The sequence below is a fragment of the Meles meles genome, chromosome 6 (genome assembly GCF_922984935.1).
Source record: "Meles meles chromosome 6, mMelMel3.1 paternal haplotype, whole genome shotgun sequence".
NCBI classification, from domain to species: Eukaryota; Metazoa; Chordata; class Mammalia; order Carnivora; family Mustelidae; genus Meles; species Meles meles.
In genome coordinates this window covers 77780594-77799990 of record NC_060071.1, presented here as the reverse complement: position 1 = coordinate 77799990, position 19397 = coordinate 77780594, and the positions used below count along the sequence as shown (strand labels likewise).

The 19397-nt window shown below is 46.8% G+C and overlaps 1 protein-coding gene and 1 non-coding gene across 6 annotated transcripts in view; both read left to right on the top strand.

Annotated features, from left to right (window-relative positions):
- SLC7A8 (solute carrier family 7 member 8) overlaps window positions 1-19397 on the top strand; it is a 64921-nt gene that overhangs the window by 21756 nt on the left and 23768 nt on the right. For 4 of the 5 annotated variants that reach the window (XR_006818600.1, XM_046007221.1, XM_046007223.1 and 1 more), the window contains 4 exons: window positions 13235-13360; window positions 15088-15241; window positions 15836-15959; window positions 17429-17532. Coding sequence is in view for 4 of the 5 variants with exons in the window: in XM_046007221.1 (XP_045863177.1) it covers window positions 13235-13360; window positions 15088-15241; window positions 15836-15959; window positions 17429-17532 (508 nt within the window). In the remaining variant the exon portion in view is untranslated. Of the gene's footprint in view, window positions 1-13234; window positions 13361-15087; window positions 15242-15835; window positions 15960-17428; window positions 17533-19397 lie in introns of those variants that run through there. The other variant, XM_046007224.1, reaches the window with a different exon arrangement.
- LOC123945129 lies at window positions 14104-14265 on the top strand. The gene has a single exon (XR_006819047.1). It is a non-coding gene; the product is annotated as a U1 spliceosomal RNA (small nuclear RNA).

Below are 19397 nucleotides of genomic sequence, written 5' to 3'. Positions count from 1 at the left end.
ATAAACCTGTATGTTGTTTTGCAAGTCTCTTGCAAATTAATCCCTTGACATCAGAGGGTTCTAGTCGTTCCTAACTTCTAAGTCCCTTAATCTCGGTTCATTTGCCTTTGAGGTTTCACATTCTCTAGGCCCAAATTTATCGCCACGCACTAAACCCTTTGCCTCAGATGCCTGAGCAGCAGTGCCTTCCTGCTGTCTTTAGCCCCCAGAGTTCTTTGGGTGGCTCCTAATCCTCGTATATTTGAATCCAGACAAACATAGACCACCTACACTTGATTCCCATACATTCAAGTCATCTTCCTTCTCTGTACATCTTCTAGCTAGCCAACATTTAAAATCTAAATACAGTTGACCTTTGAACAACACAGCAGTTAGGGACACTGACTCCCTGCATAATTGAAAATCCACATATAACTTTTGACTCCCCCCAAACTTTACTCTTAGCCTCCTATTGACTGGAAGTCTTACCAATAACATAAACAGCTGATTAATGCATATTTTATATGTTGTATGTATTATATATACCGTATTCTTACAATGAAGTAAGCTAAAAATATTATTAAGAAAATCATAAGGAAAAAATATATTTATAGTACTGTACTATAGAAAATTCACATGTAAGTAGAACTGGTCAGTTCAAACTGTTGTTCAGGGGTCAACTGCATATTGAAAAATATCTTAATTTATTACTGAGTGGTCAATTTGACTAAACCCCCATTTTTCATTTTTATGATTCGTAAAGACTAAAGGTATTTTGTAAGTGGCTTCCCAAGGAAAAAAGAAAGAAACTGCAAATCTATCAGTTAATCACCAGACTGAGCTCCTGCGTTGAGTGAAGATAAGGCATTATTTATACAGAGTCTGGGAAGAGATTAAAGGCTAATGAAGAGATTGGTATGCAAACAAATAATTACAATACAATGTGATGACAAAAGTACAACCCAGAGAGGTGCTTCAAAGTTGGGAGAGGAATACTAGGGAAGGCTCCCAGATTGAGCTAAATCTTCCAAGATAAATAGGTAGCTCCTGAGAGGCATGAAACAGAACAGCAGGGTAAAGGGAAGGGCACAATCAAGACCTGGCATCGAGAGAAAAATGACCTGTTGGAGAAAAGCAAGTACTTTTGTGTGGAAAGCCCAGGAGAGTGACAGGAGATGAGGTTCAACAGGGGAGCAGGAGCCAGTTCTGGAAGGATCCCGTACATCATGCAGGAGAGAGGAGTCTTCATCCAAGACACGGGAACCATGGAAGGATTTTGAGCAGAGGAGTAACATGATTAGGTTCACATTTGAGTGGAGAAAGACTGTGACACCTGAAGCAGTGAGATGAGTTAGCAAGCCAAGCATTTGTGCAGGCCCGAGAAGTCCTGATCTGAAATAAAAATGAAGTTACAAGGTGACAAAAATAAGAAAGATTTCAGAGTAGAATCAACTGGACGTGGTGATTAATTGACTATTAAAAGAGAGCAATCTAGTTTATCTAATACAAATCAAAATGAAATATCTCAACTGTCCAGTATTTACGATAAGCAGTCACAATGTGTTCTGCATTTCTGCCTTCCACTGCCCCCGCAAACCCCTGGGGAGCCCTTAGCAAGTCTTTGGTTGGAAGTCTTCCTCAGGGTGGCCACCTCAGGTTACTGGTCCAAAGCCTGCTCTAGAGTGATACAACTCAGAAAGGGGTTGAGACTCTTGGGAAGCATTATGCAAATGAGAATCTCGACACTCTGTTCATTCAACAAACTTTTATTAAGTGCCCATGATGTGCTAGATACTGTTTTGGGCATGAGATATGACAGTGAACCAAAAAGAGCCCCTCATTTGTCTCATTTGCAGCAACAGCAACGGGAAATTAAGACTTAATCAGCATTTACCGAGTCTACCTGTGTGTCTTCTAGGTACCACACAGGATACAGAATCATTCAATCATTTTCAAATCTGTGAGTGTCTGCTCCGGGAACTGTGGCTACATGAGGATACTTAGATCCTGTACTAGGGAACCATCCATTGGAAGATTCTGACAAGTTCACAGGAAATTTCAGTTCTACGTAGTAAATCCTCCAAGAGGACAACATCCAGGCAGAGCTAGATATAACAGAAATGGGGGTGGGGAGTGTGGTTAAGGAAAGTCTTGGAGAAAACTACACATAAGTTAAGGAAAGACCAGTTGGAGATAGCCAAGCAGTATCCAGCATGGAGAGGAAAGTGGAATGAGATGGGGCAGGGAGAATGTTATAGCTGGAAGGATTAACATGTGCCAAGGTCTGGGGACAAGAAAGAACCTGGCCCCTTGGGAAAACTCCAGGTAATTCAGTATAGCCACAGCATAGACTAGGAGGTAGGAGATACAGATAGAAGTGAAGATCCAGCCAGAAAAGGGCTTTATGGGCAATGCTGGAGAGATTGGACTTTACCCTAAGAGCAGTGGGAAGGATTGACATGATCATATTTACATTTTAGAAGACTCATGGCTACAAGGGTAAAGGATCAATTGGAGAGGGGAATAAGATCAGAGGCAAGGAGACCAGGTACAATGTCGTTACAGAAATCCAGGATAGGGATGACAGTGATGTGAATCGGGGATGGAGCTCTGGGAATATACAGAAATAGATGTATTTGGCCTTTACAAGGTAGAAATGGCAGGACCTGGTGATTAGAGTGACTAGAGAGTCAAGGATGGCACATTCTTGTTGGAATGCAGGTGAAATAAATCAAGGACAACACTGGGTCTTTTTTTTTTTTTAAGATTTTGTTTATTTATTTGACACAGAGAGAGATCACAAGTAGACAGAGAGGCAGGCAGAGAGACGGTGGGGAAACAGGCTCCCCGTTGGCTTTTGGAGTATTCCTCATGCCCACAGCCCTAAGAGAGAAGGTATCTTTGTTATTCTCATCTTACATTTCCATAAGAGTGACCCAGTCTTGAGCTCTAAGAAGAAGAAACTATCAGTAACTGCTTTATATACCATAATAAGCAATTATAAATATCATGGTGAATTCTAGAGTTTTATGGAGATCTTCTTCCCTAGGGATCCACTCGTGATGGACACTGCTGTCAATTAGTCTAAATCGAGTTCTGTTCTCAGACCAGGCTCTTTGTTCCCACCAGCTACCTGAGAAGTCAGGGTAGCTGACTAAAAAGCATTCTTTTCAGTTTCAGTATGCTTTAATTGCTGGTCCAGATGACCTCCTCTTTCCTGGCTTTCCATACTGTCTCTTCTGGTCTCCAGCTTTTAATCTCAGAGTGGTGTTTGCTGTTCAAAGGGTGCACATAGCCCAAGTCCTGGAAACTGGGGAATGAGGAGCTTGTTCCTGGGAATGTGTCCAGACCTCCTTGGGAGAATAATGAGTGGGATTGAGGCCTCCTAAAATAGAGTTTTCCAGTAGTTCAGCTTCCACCAGGATGGAAACAACTTGCTAACTTTCTTGAACCAATAGAAGATAAAATTCTCCTCTCGCCTTTTGTTGTCGACTCTCAGGATTACTTTGTTTTTCCCAGAGAGGCCAGAGCCTGTGGCTTATGAAGTTCAGGCATTAATTGTGTCTGGTGAACTCGTAAGGGTTAATGTGACACTCCAAATTTATATCACATACCCAAGAATATAAAAGTCAAGACTGATGGGAGTGAGGCTTAGTGTCACAGGGAGCTTTGGGGGAAAGATGAGAGTTTAGCAAGTTTGGACACTACCTGCCATTGGAATAGGGTTATAACCGAACCAGTCTTGGGAATTTTGCCGCTTGGGTCCCTGTTCATAAGCTTCAGTGACACTAACAGAGCCCACAAGTCTTCCAGTCCAAGAACCAACTAGACCTCCCACACCTTCTCTTCAAAGGTTGAGGATGATGGAAAGTCAGGCTCGCCCTCCTCAGCTCTGTGCAGACCCTGCAGAATACATCCCATTCCCCTTGCTATGTGTTGGAGAGACAACCACCCTGAGAACTGGGGCATGAGATAACAGGAATTTTTCAGGCCGGGACTGGAACGGTAATGAGTAGGATTCAAAAGGGGCTTCCCCGAGGTGGCATGGTGCCTTAGGTCTGTCTCCCCTGCTTTCCAGCTGCCTTCCATTCCCCCCACCACCCCTAGCTCAGAGGCCATGTTTAGTTTCTGCTGAAGAGAGAACTACTCAGCTCTTGGAAAATGCTGAGCTGGGAGTTTGGGTTTTCTTGGCTAAACTCAGTACCAGATGGTGATTCAGCAGAAACTCCAGGTCTAGCAACTGGCACTGAGGGGTCAGGGGAAGAAGGAAGGGGAAGAGAGAGCCGGGAAGGGGGTGGGGCAGCGTGGGTGGGAGCTTAGCTGGAAGAATGCCTCCAGATGAAAGAGGCTGGAGAAGTACAAAATGTTACTGTGGCATGGTAGCAAGATCTGTTTCACAGCCTGGCTGTGGCCTTTCAGAAGCTGGGATCAAAGCTTAGTTTATAGGGAAGGGCTCATTTCATTTATTCTGGGGTTATTGCTGTTGCTTTGTTTTGATGTTTTTGTCTTTCATCAGTCAAGTTATTTACATGTATCATAATACAACCTTTGTTTTAGGTAGTCAACAACTTGAGACTTTATAATGCAACTCCTCACCCCACGTGAAAATGTCTCGCCCTGGGCACTGTGAAGGATTCTAGGAAACTGGCTCTGTCTCCTCACTCATACCCAGTTTCCCTCCAGGTCTCCCTGAGGACTCAGAGAAGGAAAGATAGCTCAGGTTGGCCCGGTGGAGACCTGGAATCTTATCAGAGCCTCAGGTTGCGCGCGTTAGAACTCAAACAGGGTTCCGTGTTTTCTTTGCCTATCAGTGCCTTTTGGCAGCCAGCACTGGTAACCTCCTAGATCTGAAAACAGCTGAGGTAAGGCAGGCCAAGCCAAGGCAGCCTTTCCGCAATTAGAAACACGTGCCCAGATCCTTACAGGAGCAGGAAGGGGGGAGAGGCGGCCAGGGTGTCCTATCCAGCCTATCACAGAGCCCAGTTGTCGCCACACCCCCTCCTACAGGCGGGTGCTCATGGGGTGCTCCAGCGTGGGCACCATGGACACCAGAGGGCTGGTCTGAGGAGCGTCACTTTGCCCCTTTAGTTCCAGGCCTGGAGGGAGGGAGTCAGGGGGAGCTGGCAGAGCATGGCAGAAGGTGGAAGGAGGAGAAGTGCGTGCCCCAGCAAAAGGTGAGACTAAGATCCCAATGTTTCTGGCAGGCAGGCCCATAACCCAGGTGAAATTTACAGCTGTTTCAGAGGGCTGGGAGCTCCATCCCAGAAAGGTGCTTATTTTGAAGTTCTGGAGAGGAACAGGGTGTTCTGATTTCTACAAAGTGGCATCACAGCTTCCCTTTTCAACAGCTGTCTGCTTAGTGCATGACATCTTTCTTTTTTCCTGTCTTGGCCTTCTCTCTCTGTGCTATTTCTCTTGAGCTCTTTCTCCTCACTCGTAACGTTGTGTATTGTTTCTCCTCTTCCTTCCCACTGTCGTTTCTCAGGCTCACTCTCTCCTTCCCTTCTTCACTACTTGTGTTTATGGACTTTGGCAAGTCTGGGCATTTTTTTGCCCCTTTCTGCTGTCTGTTTTCTCCTATCTGAAAAGACGGAGAGGCCTAGTTCTGAATATGCTAAAGGAAAACAAACCTTTCCAAGCTGCCTCTAGCCCACTCCTGAGAAAGAGACAATCAGTAAGACCAAGAAATCTTAAAGAAGTTCCCAGAGTTCAGGAGAACATGTGATGGTGACATTGACAAGGGGCAGAGAAGGGAATACAAGACAGGGAGTCAAGTCTGCCAGTGAGAAATTATTTTCTAAAGCTCTGGGAACAATGGACACAACTCTCTTGGTCTCTCAGGGGTCGCCATCGTAGTCTTCCCTTTTTGCCACATTGGCATCTTACTTCCCACTGTTCTGAAAGCAAACTGACCAGTATCTTCAGGTTACTGACTCAGGGTGGCCCTTGAGCAAGGAACATGGGTACCATTGACAGGAGCAGGGTGGGAGAGAATGTGGGAATGGACAGAGGGACAGTGGAATAATATGTATATGATGAAAGAAAGGCTGACATAGTGGAAGAATAAGCAACTGGGAACTGTTGGGGCAGGAGGACATTAACTGGGGTCTTACTCCATGCACATATGAGGTTCTCAGTCTCTCAGGTCATTCCTGGCTCTGCTCATGAGGCTGGAAATATGCCTCTGGGTAGTAGGGCACAGGCCTCAAACATCTCCCTCCAGTGCCGAGAGCTGTCTACAAGGAAAGCCCCAACCGGGTCATTCTTCTGAGCACTGTTCTTATAACAACCAGTCCAGCCTCCTGTCTAAATGGCCGCATCCTGGCTTTTACCCCATCACACCAGAACAGTGTGGTCCATGAAGCAGAAGCTGGCTTGGCAAAAGGAATGAGATTAGTTTAGGGATGTATGCAGGAAGGTGTCCACTGGCCCTCTGATGAAGGCACAGAATGACCATTTGCCAACCCAGCTCAGCAAGAGGCCAGAGTCCTGTGTCCAGAAGCAAGGGAGCACCTGAAAACACAGCCCTGGCTGTGCTGATTGTGGACACTTAAAACCAGCCCCACAATTCCTTCCCTAATCCATGCTTAAAATGTTCTAAATGAAGACTTGTTTATTTTGTGCTCACAAGTCACTGATGTTCTATTTAAAAATGGACTGGAGAGATTAATTTTAAATTGTTTCTGTTACCTATACTCTATAACATATTAATCTAAGGTAAAGATTCCCAAAACATGTAGTTCCTATTCTTCCCTTCTAAAATTTGTAGTGCTTTAAATTTGCCTTACCTCCTGGGGGGTTGGGTTGGGTTGATTCCACCTGGAAAAGTCCCAGAACGAGCTCTGTCAGGGTGCTTTTGGTGTTGTCCCCTGCAAGATAGCACACAGTGTGGCCACCCTACCTCTTGACTTGAGAAAGAAACTCAGTCTCAGGATTCTTGAGTTCATCTCTTGGCTTTCCATCTTTACTTCTTTTATGATCTATGATTATAGCCTCTGGTCAGTAAAATTAGGAGACCAACAAAACCATAGGGGCAGAGAAGAAAAGAGTCACTTCTGTGAGCCTCCCAGCACTAGACTCACCTTGTAAGAAGGTTGAAACTTGGGGCGCCTGGGTGGCTCAGTGGGTTAAGCCGCTGCCTTCGGCTCAGGTCATGGTCTCAGGGTCCTGGGATCGAGTCTCACATCGGGCTCTCTGCTCAGCGGGGAGCCTGCTTCCCTTCCTCTCTCTCTGCCTGCCTCTCTTGTGATTTCTCTCTGTCAAATAAATAAATAAAATTTAAAAAAAAAAAAAAAAAAAGAAGGTTGAAACTTGGGCCTCCATTTGTATGTGTATCTGGGTTGCCTGTGTGGGCCTGAAGTTGTATGGAATATGGAGGATACTGGAAAAGAGCCTGGAATTGGATGGAAGAGGAATATTAGCAGTGTCTTTTGCCCTTGGATTTTTCTGGGAGGAAAAGCACAGTTAGAGTTATTGGAGGGTGAGCCTGTTTAATACTGTATAGAATTAGGAAGGGAAGAAACAGGAGCCAGTGACACCTTAGCTATAGGATTGAGGTTATTGAAGAGTTGGGATGCTATCATATGGTGTAGAAATTTGCCAACTAGGTTAGCACGTGGGTGACCTCACTTTCACTGCTTCTTCTGGAGAGCCCCACCAGAAGCAGCACTGGCGTTCTACACCTTTTATCTCCACTGGCGGTCTACAAGGCCTGAGGGGCTTCTCTTTTGGACAGGCACTCCTTTGGGGTCCGGCGGTGTGCCGCCTGGTTGCTCTTTAAAAGTTTTGCTATTTCAGTGTGTGCCGCCTGCTTTCTGGTCTTTCTGTATGGTGCCTGGCCCTGAATTAATTCACTGTTGCTACTATAACAAATTACCATGAATTTAGTGACTTCAAACTACACAGATTTAGTGTCTTATAGTTCTGGAGGTCAGAAGTCCTAAACTCAAGGTGCCAGCAAAACTGTGTTCTTTCTGGAGGCTCTGGGGATAGTTGTTGCCTTGTCTTTTCCAGCTTCTAGAGACCTCCTACATTCCTTGGCTCATGGACCCTTCTTCCATCTTCAGAGCCCACAGCATGGCTTCTTCAAATCTTTCTTTCTTCCTCTTTTTTCTCTCCCTCTTTCTATCTCTTTTTTCTAACTCTGGCCCTCTGTCCAGGTCAGTGACAGGATCTGCATTGTCATCAATCTGACAAGGACACCACACCTCTCTGTCAGGCTTTCAGCTTTCCCACAGACAGGGAGTCCTGAGCCCACCTCTCCTATTCAGCAGCTGAGAGGCCCTGGGCCCTGAGCTCTGAGGAGCTCACAGGATTGCTGGGTTCTGAGTGCCCTACTCCTGCATGCCTGTTTTTTGTATCCCTCCTGTCACCTTGACATTAAGGTGTTACCTTGTCACCTTTTCCAGCCCCTGGAACCAACCCTTGACTTCAGCATTTCTTTGAAGTATCGTCTTGATAGTCTTTCCACCTTTTTTTTTTTTTAAACCCAGCAAACAGAAAGGATACCAAAGAGAAAGAGGAGAAAATGCCCAAGAAATACAGATAAGCCCGAGATTCCATGGGGGCTTCTAGAGAAGCAGGAACCTCCGCACAGCCATATTACAATGGACAAGAACCAGAGTCTTATGCCTAATTTCTTTTATCCAGCTGGGCCAAAATTATAAAATTCACCTTTTGGTTAGGGTCTCCCCCTCCTATAGGACACAGGTCTGAGTCCCCTGGGCTGAGTTTGGGACTCCTCATCGATGCCCACCGGCTTCCGTGAAGAGCCTTGCTGTCAGCACACTGTTGTATGATCATCTTTTAGCTCACCCATCTCCCCTTATGCTCTCAACTTCCTGAGGACAAGGACCTGTGTCTTGTAACTCCCCCACCTACCAGAGTGCCCAGCACAGTAGGCCATTTGTAGATGGTGGTTGGACGGACGGACAGACAGATGGATGGACAGATGAAGGAAAACACTTACATTTCAAGCTGCAGAGGGCACTGGTCCCCACCTACACATGGCTTCCCTGAGGTCACTGTTTCTCAAGCATTCAGAATGCACCGTGTGGCTGAGACGAGAGAGGAGCCATAGCCATTAACAATACAAAGGGGCTCTGGGTAGCAGACAGGCAGAGGTAGGATGCCTGAACAGGGCAGGGGCTTGGCAAGCACCTGACAGTATTGCCTTCTCTCACTGACCTTTCGTCTCTGTTTGGAGGCTCAGGTTTCAGCCTGCTGTGAGGGAAACTGTCCTGTGGTAGCAGGAGACTGAAAGTGCCCTCTTTCCCCTCAGTCACATGCTGTGATCACCCAACAGCAGGGATAAGGGTCAGATGTGAGGGCCTGCAGTCATTGTTCTAAGGAGATTAGTGTCACAGGCAAAATGTCTCCCACCCCATTCTCGGGATTTCTCTTTTTATGTCTGAAAGATCTCTGTAAAGGTAAAAGGTTAAATATTAGTCAAAGACTGGGTTCTTGTGAAATTGTGAAGATAAGGCCAGGTGGGACAGAAGATACCCACAGTGAGTTTATTTGACAAATTATCCCTTCCTTCAAACATCTCCCATCCCCCAGGAATATTCTGGAGTTGACTGAAGGAATCTTTCTGACTGCCTCGACAAGGTCCCTCTCCTAAGGAGATATGTGATTTTGTGTTTTCTATCCCAGCCCACCAGGAGGTGGCCACATTCCCCCCCCCCCCCCCCCCGACCCGCTGGGGGAAGAATGTCTGTGACTTGTCCTGCTCATTCCTTGTCTCCCTCCAAGTACTTTGCTGTCCCTTCCCCACCGTGCCCTGTCCTCCCCTTGACAGAGGATAATTTTCTTCTCTAGGATCACAATCTGGTTCCTTATTCTGTAATCCTTACCTATCCCTGAGCCTCGTGGGTTTTATGTCCTAATCTTCTTTTCATAAATCAATCTCCTTTATCCTTAAGTCATTGCTTGTGTCTTCCTGAACTCCTGGGACCTGAGGGCCCAGCCTTGTACCTAACTCAAGGCCCTGAGGAGAAACAGATCTCAGGCCCTGTTGCTTAGAATGATTTGGGTTGGATTGTCACCAGGCATGTGATCCTGAAATCCTTTTTGAATTGAGTAAGATAAACCAAATGTGTGTTTATCAGAATGTCTCAGTCCATCTGGAACATTCGAGTATTTACAAGATGTTCTCCCTGTTCAGGAGTTTAAAATCCTTCCTCTGACAACATGTTTTTGTTCTCCTTATATGACACCATCTTGGATAACAACTTCTCTGTGAGGAGTCAAGAGTTTCTACTCTTGAAGTCAAGTTTCCTGTCACTCTTTTGACTCTGTGCAACCAATTGGGGATCTTGTCTCCTTTTGATGAGATTCCTGGGGAGCAGGGGAGATTGTGTGCATTGTAAAATGTGTAGACTGAGATGAGATTGCAGGGCTAATGAATTAAGGCATTTTCTGTATCCAAGTATTAAATATTTGTTGAGCATGTGCTATTTGCAGACACTAATGATGCCCAGGGATTGAAAACATGAAAAGTCATAGTTCCTGTCCTCCTGGTCTACATGGAGACAGAGAAAAAGAAACAGATCTTTATAATACAAAGAAATAGATGCCAAAATTAAATATAAACAACATGGTCTGAGAAAAAAGAGGTGGGACAAACTTTGTTTGTTTGTTTGTTTGTTTTGTTTGTAAAATGCAGCTGGTGTATCTTACCTTGCAGCCACATTGTCAGGAATACATAAAATAATAAAGACTCACAGAACAGGTGACATTTGAGCTGGATCTTGAAAGATGAGAAGGAGTTAGCCAGGTAGAGACGGTATGGGGAGAAAGGTTACAGATAGATAATAATGTCAGGTCTTCACCCTGTTGACATGGTCTCAGAATCAAGTAAGGTCAGAATATACTGGAAAAGTAAAAACACAGTTTAAAGATCAGGTATTGATATAATCTGAGCAACTGTTCAGGTGACGTCAGAAGCCGGGCCAGCGCTTGAGAAGAAAGGCTGGTGCTTCTACATGTGTGACTTGTACCTGTGGAGGACTGGCGGGGGGGGTGGGGGGGTGTCCTGGTCACTGTTTCAGGGGAAGGGGAAACAAGAGGATTTTATTTCTTCCCTTTGTTCTTCTCAAGGACTTCCTAAGCACCAGGAAGATGAGAGTCCCATTCCTGTGGCACAGGCTCCCTGGGTTGCTGGGAGAGTGTGGCTGTAAAACAGAGTTCTTCCCTCCTAGGATTCAGCCTCTGAACTCTCCTCCCTCCACTGGAGTTTCCATGTTGTTGGGATCTCTGTGGGAGCCCTGAGACTCCTAGGATGGGGGCAGAGTTAAAAAACCCTATGCTACCAAAGAAGACAGAGGGCTAGTGGCAAATAAGCACATGAAAACATGCTCAACCTCACCAGTCATGAGGGAAATGCAAATTGAAATCACAGTGAGATGCCCCTACCCACCTATCAGAAGAGCCAAGCTTTTGGAGCTGAGGATACCAAATGCTGAAAGGATTCAGAGCAACAGGAACTCGCCTACATTGCTGGTGGAGATGCTAACGATACAACCACTTAGTGGGGTTTTGTTGTTGTTGTTTTTAAGATTATTTATTTATTTATTTGAGGGAACGAGAGAGCACAAGCTGGGGAGAGCAGCATCGGGAGAGGGAGAAGCAGGCTCCCCAGTGAGCAGGGAGCCCAATGTGGAGCTTGATCCCAGGACCCCAGGATCATGACCTGAGCTGAAGGTAGACACTTAACTGACTGAGCCACCCAGGCGCCCCGATACAACCCCTTTGGAAAGTAGTTTGGCTGTTTCTTACAAAGTTAAACATACATTTAGGGATGCCTGGCTGGCTCAGTCAGTACAGCGTGTGACTTTTCATCTTGGGCCTATGAGTTCAAGCCTGTAGAGATTATTTTTTTTTTAAGATTTTGCTTATTTATTTGTCAGAGAGAGAGAACAAGCAGGGGGAGCAGCAGGCAGAGGGAGAAGCAGGCTCCCCGCCAAGCAAGGAGCTCAGTGTGGGACTTGATTGCAGGAGCCTAGGATCATGACCTGAACAAAAGGCAAATGCTCAACTCACTGAGCCACCCAGGCATCCCTAGAGATTACCTTTAAAAATAACAAAAATTTTTTAAAAAAGTTATTCATTTACCTTATGACTCAGAACCTCACTCCTCGATATTTACTCAAGAGAAAGGAAAACCCTTCTCAAAGACATCTACAATCCATTTAAATACTTCTATGTAACTATTTATATAGCAGCTTTATTCATAATAGCCCCAAACTGGGAGCAGCCCAGATGTCCATCAGCCAGTAAGTAGAAAACCAATACATAAAATGGAGTACTATGTTGGGGCACCTGGGTGGCTTAGTCATTAAGCGGCTGCCTTCAGCTCAGGTCATGATCCCAGGGTCCTGGGTTCGATCCCCGCATCGCGCTCCCTGCTTGGCGGGAAGCCTGCTTCTCCTTCTCCCATTCCCTCTGTTTGTGTTTCCTCTCTCGCTGTGTTTCTGTCAAATTAATAAAATCTTAAAAAAAAAAAATGGAGTACTACATGACAGTAAAAGGACCAGACTATTGGTATACACACACGGCAACATGAGTGGATCTCAAGAGCATCATGTAAAGTGAAAGAAGCCAAACACAAAAGGCTACATATTGTATGATTCTGTTCATGTGACATTTTGGAAAAGGCAAAACTAAACCAAATTAGTGGTTGCCAGAGGTAGGGGAAGGGGACTGACTTCAAAGGAGCTCAACATGCCAGAAAGAGAACTTTTGGGAGTGTTGGAAATGTTCCATATAAAGAGTGTGGAAGTGATTAACTGAATACATTTGTCAGATCTCATCAAACTGTACACTTAGAAAAATGAATCTTATTCTATGTAAATTATACCACAGGTTAAAAAAAAAAAAAGATTCCCCCTAGCCCTCTGTTGCCCCAAAATCAGGCTGAGGAAGATGACATTCAGGACCCATCAGCTTCTCAGGGCTCCCCCTGAACACACAATGGCCTGGAAACAAAGCCCATACTTGCACTCTGGAGAGATGCTACTTTTCCTCAAAGCCTGTGCCTTCACTTCCATGCCTACTTCTGGCTTCCAGCCCTAGGCAGGGCACGCTCTGACCAAGCTCAAATTTGTGGCATGTAATCTCCATTTGTAACCCATTAACCTCGCCAAAGTTTCTGGAGACTGGGGCTGGGCCTGAGGGAAATTTCTGCTTCTGTCCAGAGGGCCTCCTACAGCCTCATTATAGCCCTGAGGGTATGTTTCGGGGTCTGTCATTTCAGTGCTCCTCACATGGGTCAACTGTGCCAGTGTGCGGTGGGCCACCCGGGTTCAAGACATTTTCACTGCTGGGAAGCTCCTGGCCCTGGCCCTGATCATCATCATGGGAGTTGTCCAGATCTGCAAAGGTGAGTATCACCCCAAAAACAGGACCCCACCCAACTTCCTGCCTCTTTCATGTGCACACCCCCTCACATTGTCTTTAGACGCATGAACCCTGAGATTTTTCCAATTCTAACCTTGAATGACTTTTCTTCTTCACTTGCTTCACAAAGGGGAAGAGAAACCATTTTCCTGGGGTGGTTGGAAGTTGAGCCTGCCCCACCTGGTTTGCAGAGTTCAGGTCTCCCATGCTCACCTCCTGACTCTGGCACAGCTAGGTGAAGCCCCCAGACCTCTGGACTCCTGTTGCCCTCTTGTCCCATCTCCAGAGAAGCTCCCTGCATCTTACATTGTATGTTGCCCATATCTTAAAATGGAGAACAGAGGAGATTTTTACACATTTCAAAATTACTCATAATCTCTATGAGAGAGAACTCAACATTCCTGGGCCCCTGCCAACATTCCCCACTGGATTTGGTCCCTTCCAAGTCCGAGTCTGTATTTGGTTTCCACAGGAACCATGGCACCACTAGGCTCTGCCCAGTGTCACTGCCTCCTGGAGAAAGTCAGATGACAAACAGAGAGACCTCCCACCTGCCTACAAGCCCTGAAAGCCATGTGGGGTGCCTGGATATGTACTCTAGGGAACATAATTAAGGTTCTGCTGTTACTTTAACCAGTTGTGTTAAGTTCTTTAGCAGGTAATATTGTGTGGACTTAAAGAAATCACTTAAAGAAATCCCCTATCTGAAAAAAAAAAAAAAAGAAATCCCCTATCTGGTAGGGGAGATACCATGATCATGAAGGGGGTATTCCAAGGGCAAGGTTTATCCATTGCACTGTGGATATGCTGACCCCTGCAGTTTCCTCAAACATGAGAAATGGGACTACATAATATGTGGGAGTGAGGACTGTGTTCATGCTCTCCCCTAAAAGAAAAAGAAAGAAAGAACCCACTGTGCTATCTTTTCAGAGATAAAAGTTCCTTCTATTCTGGCCCTGATACTTTCTCCTCTTCACTCTAATTTCCTTATTTCCTGTCCAAACGATGGACTGTAGATGAGTAAGTAAAATATGGGCAGTTATTCTGTGTTTTGTTACATCATCAGCAACCTTTCTTGAGGGCCCACGTGTGTGTAGGATACTGTGCTGAAGGTTGGGAAGGCAGTGGAAAAGCTCTTTGCTGAAGGGCCCTGTCCTCAGGGAATCTATACCATGAAGAGAGAGGAGATGCCTTAGAAAGAGACAGGAGATTATTGACAAATGAAGCAGAATGTGCATGAATTTCTATGGTGTTAGAGGAGCTTCCATTTGAGGGTTTGTTGTTCTTCATGCTTTCTTTGTGAAAATGTATAAACTTAGATCTATAGGAAGGTGGTCAAGAGACCTGCATCCTGCATCTCCAAATCCCAGCTCCCTCCCACCCCAGCCCTTGCCCACCACCCCCGATTTACTCTACTCTGCCCTAACATGGCCTTTCCTTCCAAGCAAATTTGCCTTTGAAAAGAACATTGAGATCTGTGCTTTGAACCTGACCCTGCATTTGGACTCCTGGTTCCTAGGTTCTGTGAAAGTCCTAATCTTATTTCCATTCTCCTTTTGGTCCCACTTCTCCAATGTGTGGAGTTCACTGGAAACAAGACAAGAGCTGGATCTTTACTGCAGGAGGAGCTGAGACAGGACTAGGCAGGCTAGAGGCCTCCAGGCCTCTAGCTCCTCTCTCTGAGCAGCCCCCTGCCCCTTGCATCCACAGGAGAGTATTTCTGGCTGGAACCAAAGAACGCATTTGAGAATTTCCAAGAACCTGACATCGGCCTCATCGCACTGGCTTTCCTTCAGGGCTCCTTTGCTTACGGAGGCTGGAACTTTCTTAATTACGTGACTGAGGAACTTGTTGATCCCTACAAGTGAGTTGAAATAGCCCAGATCTTCCCAAATCCCTTGAAAGGCCACAGCACCTGCTACTAGGAAGAAAGAGTCAGGTGTCCACTGGCCACTTCTCCACCTCTGCCCCTGTTCTGACTGTGACCTGGTCTATCCTGAAGAAACAATTATTTCTCAGGAACTTAAACCATTTGCCATCTGCCCTGCCAGGAGGAGAAAAATGATCCCGTGACTGTCCCAGAGCAGATTAAAAGCTGAAACAGTGCTGAAATAGTACCATTGCCTTAGAGGATGAAATGTGCCAAGAGGCCTCTGGACATCTTACTTACCTATCTTAGGACAGGAGGGTCTCTGTGTCTTGAGGCAGGGAGGAAGGGTGCACCATGGAGATTCCAGTTAGAAAGAAGTCAACAGGTATGAAGCATATTCCCAGCCTACACTGTTTCATTTTCTTTAAATTGCCCTGCCCATTTTGAGACAGAATCCAACCCCCCAGGGAGAGAGAGTGTCACACAAGGTTGCTAGGTTACTTTGGAGCAGAAAGACAAGGCACCTCCCAAACCCCGTGATGAGGCAGATGCCAGGCCTTTCCCCTCTCACCTCCTCTCCTTCTACAGGAACCTTCCCAGAGCCATCTTCATCTCCATCCCACTGGTCACATTTGTGTATGTCTTTGCCAATGTCGCTTATGTCACTGCAATGTCCCCCCAGGAGCTGCTGGCATCAAACGCAGTCGCTGTGGTAAGAAATCAAACTCACGGTTCCTCAAACCAGGAATGTTGACATAGACTTGCCTGATTGGCCCTACTCACTTTTCCCTGATCCATGAATTTGTGGAATTGGAAGTCATCCCAAGTTCTCAGGGCAGAAACCATATCTTCAAGTGCCCAGGAGGAAACTGACGGCCATGTTGTACCTAGAACAGTGACAACAGCAGAACCAGCTTGTTGCCACACACTCTATGGCCCACAAAGCTACTTTACTTATTATATGACCCTTTACAAAAAAAATTTGCCAGTTCCTGATCTGGGGCACTTTAAACTCTAAATGTGATGGTTGTGTAATGGAGGCAGTCTCCTCCTAGAAAGATAGAATCTTGCATAAGACAACGCCATTCCTCTCTGCCTTTGTTTCTTCCTCTAGAAATCATGCAGCCTGACTCCTTCCCTCATCAGGGAAAAGTGTGTGCCAATAAACAGGAAGTAGGAATGGTCTGTGCTCTTTGGGGAAAGAGATCATGCAGATCCAAAGCACTGGGGTCTTTGATACTCAGGAGAAACCTGGGAGCCATGCAGCCCCCTGACCTGGCTTCACCTGAGCCCTGACGCCACCCTACCAAACTGTCATCACATTTTTCCTCTCACAAGACTAAAGCAAGAGGCCCTCCAGTGTCCTGGGGCATGACCCCTGGCCTAACCCAGCAGCACATCTATTCTAAACAACACCTCCCCCATAATGTGTGAGAAATTGAGTGTGTACTTGGCTCAGAGAATATAGAAAAGCCTAGTCCCTTGACATTTTACATTCCTTCAGTATAGGGAGACTAGTCTGTCGCTTTACCACCTTTTCTTTCTCAGCCTACATAGTGGCTTGTTCTTATCATTTTCCCCCTCTTACACTAATACTGTGAATTTAGAAATTCTCACCCTATGAATTAGGAATCATTTCTATTTTACAGATGGGAAAACTGAGGCTCAAAAATTAAGGATCTTGCTCAGGGTCTCACAGCTCCAAACTGTAGGGCTAAGATTTGAACCCCAACCTGCCTGACTCATGAGTGTATAATGTAACTGAGGCCTGGACTCCCACAGCTGGCTTCTGGTCCTGGCCCTCCACTTTCTGGGTTTGTGATCTTAGGCAGACTACCTAATTGCTTTGTGCCTTAGTTTTCTCATCCATAAAACAAGGAGAACAAATGTTAGCACATCATCGTCATTGTTGTTGTTGTTATTATTATTATTACCACCGTGCACTGTTTCCTTCAGTTAATAGCCCAAAACACTTGCTAAATCTCCACTGTGTGTGATCACCATGGGAAGGGAAGTGGCGGTGCGGTGCAGGAGGGGCTGGGGAAACAACTCTCCCTGCGAGGACCCTGGTAGGAGAGATTCAGCAAGCGTAGAGATGGGAGGGAGCATTCCCAGCAGTGATGTACAAGTGGTGGGTTGTAACCTTGCCTCTTCTGCTCATTCCCTTGTTTTCTCTCCCAGACATTCGGAGAGAAGCTCCTAGGGGTCATGGCCTGGGTCATGCCCATTTCCGTTGCCCTGTCCACATTTGGAGGAGTCAATGGGTCTCTCTTCACCTCTTCCCGGTAAGTGTCGTCCCAGTCCTTCCTGGGCCAGGGGCCATTCTGCTGCGCATATTGCTCTGTGTATATGTGGGGGGCTTGTCTCTGTCAGCAGGGGTCTGTGTGGGCACCTGGGTGGTGACCTCGTAGGGGGTGATTGCTCACGAAAGGGCATCTGTATGTCAGCTTGGATGCAGAGGGGTGTGCGCTGCTCATGTGGTTACCTGCGATGTGTGTGGCTTCACATGTAGTGGCGAGAAGCCCTGTCCCACCTCATTTCAGCAGGAGCAGAGGGCTGAGGAGGTCCCAGGCTGCCTGACACAGTCCTAGGTCTGGGCACCGTGACTAGCAGCAGGACAGTAGCTCAGCAGCAACCGCAGAGTCCCTTTGCTACTTGCCTGGAAACAGGCTATGCTGGCTTGAAAGGAACCCCACTCTATCAGGGACCAGGAGGGACACAGGCTTGTGGGGTGGGGGTGGGGGCTCTGGGCTGGCTTCTTATGGAAGTTCTGGGACCAGCCTGCAGGTGGAATGGATCCTTATCCCTGCTCAACAGACAAGTGGCTGTGGGCGGCCTTGTCATGGCTGCTCGGGAGGCTTGGACAGAGCGTGTGAAGTGAGAGAAGTGTGGAAAAGCTGAAGCAAAGCATTTGTCCAAAGCCAGCCCCCCAACTCCCAAACTCTCAGGGAAGCCAGAAGCTCAAGTCAGTCTAGAAATCCCTAACATTTGCCTCTACATCCCCAGGAATCTGGCCCCTCCTCAGGGTCTCTTCTCCCTATCTCCAGAATGGACTGTTGAGGCTAGCAGACACTGGACTGTTTCCTATCAGTGTTGTTCAAGGGGTCTTCCCCCATTTCTTAGAAAGTTCCCCCGCCCCCAGGCCATAGTCCTACTTGAAAGACACAGCAAGAACAGGGAGTCCCTGAGTTCAGCTGCTTCCAAAGCCACCCATTACCTCAGGGAGGAGTTCTCATGAAATGTCAAGGGAGTGCCATGTTTTCATGACCCAGGGCAGGAAAGAGGGAGTGTGGGTGTCCTCTGTGGCCCGGGACGCTATGAGACTGAGACTCACCCGCAGCAACCTCGTGTGCGTGTTACACAGGAGCTGTGGCCACCTGGAGTCCCCAACTGAGGGCGAGCAGTGGAAGAGCAGTGACCCATGAGGCTCTCTGGGATCTATTGGAAGAGAGTGACTGGCTACAGTCGCTTTAGAGTGGGGTTTGTCCCTCGGGAAGGCCAAGCGATGGTCTGCGTGCATGTGGTACAGCTGTGTGTGCATGTAGGACACGGCGGCCCTGGTGTGCGAGGCCTCTGATTCAGAGGCACAGCTCACCCACCAGGCCTCCTCTGCTCATCTTTCCAGTTCCTTCATTCCTTCCTCCTCCTTCCCTCCCTCGCTCCTTCTTTCTCTTACTCTTTTGTGTTTGATATATGGAAAGGTTGACCCATCCTGAGAAATAGGAGTGTGTGTGGGCGTGTGTCATGCTTAATGTCATTGTCTCCTCTGTTGTCAGCTAGCCGGGCAAGGATTGTCTCTTGTGAACTTGACACTTGCAAATGCTGTTGGACCTGGACAGTTTCACTGGTCCTGGCTGCATGTGGAGGAGGAACATGAATGCGGGGCCCTGGCTATGTGCATGATGAGGCTCCCTGAGCACCCAGGGTGCATTTAGGTGCATGAGGCTGCACCGTAGAGGGGCAATGCTGTGTGGCTGCATGAAACCAGCGACAGTAGCCTAGGTAGTTGATGATGGCAACTGATGGTGATGCACATGGATACTTGGGGCCATAATGGACTCCCACACTTCTGCCAAACTGCTGCTGTTAGTTCCTCTCCCCCTCACACACAAGTTCCAAAGTAAGTGACAGGTTTTTGGTTTTTTTTTTT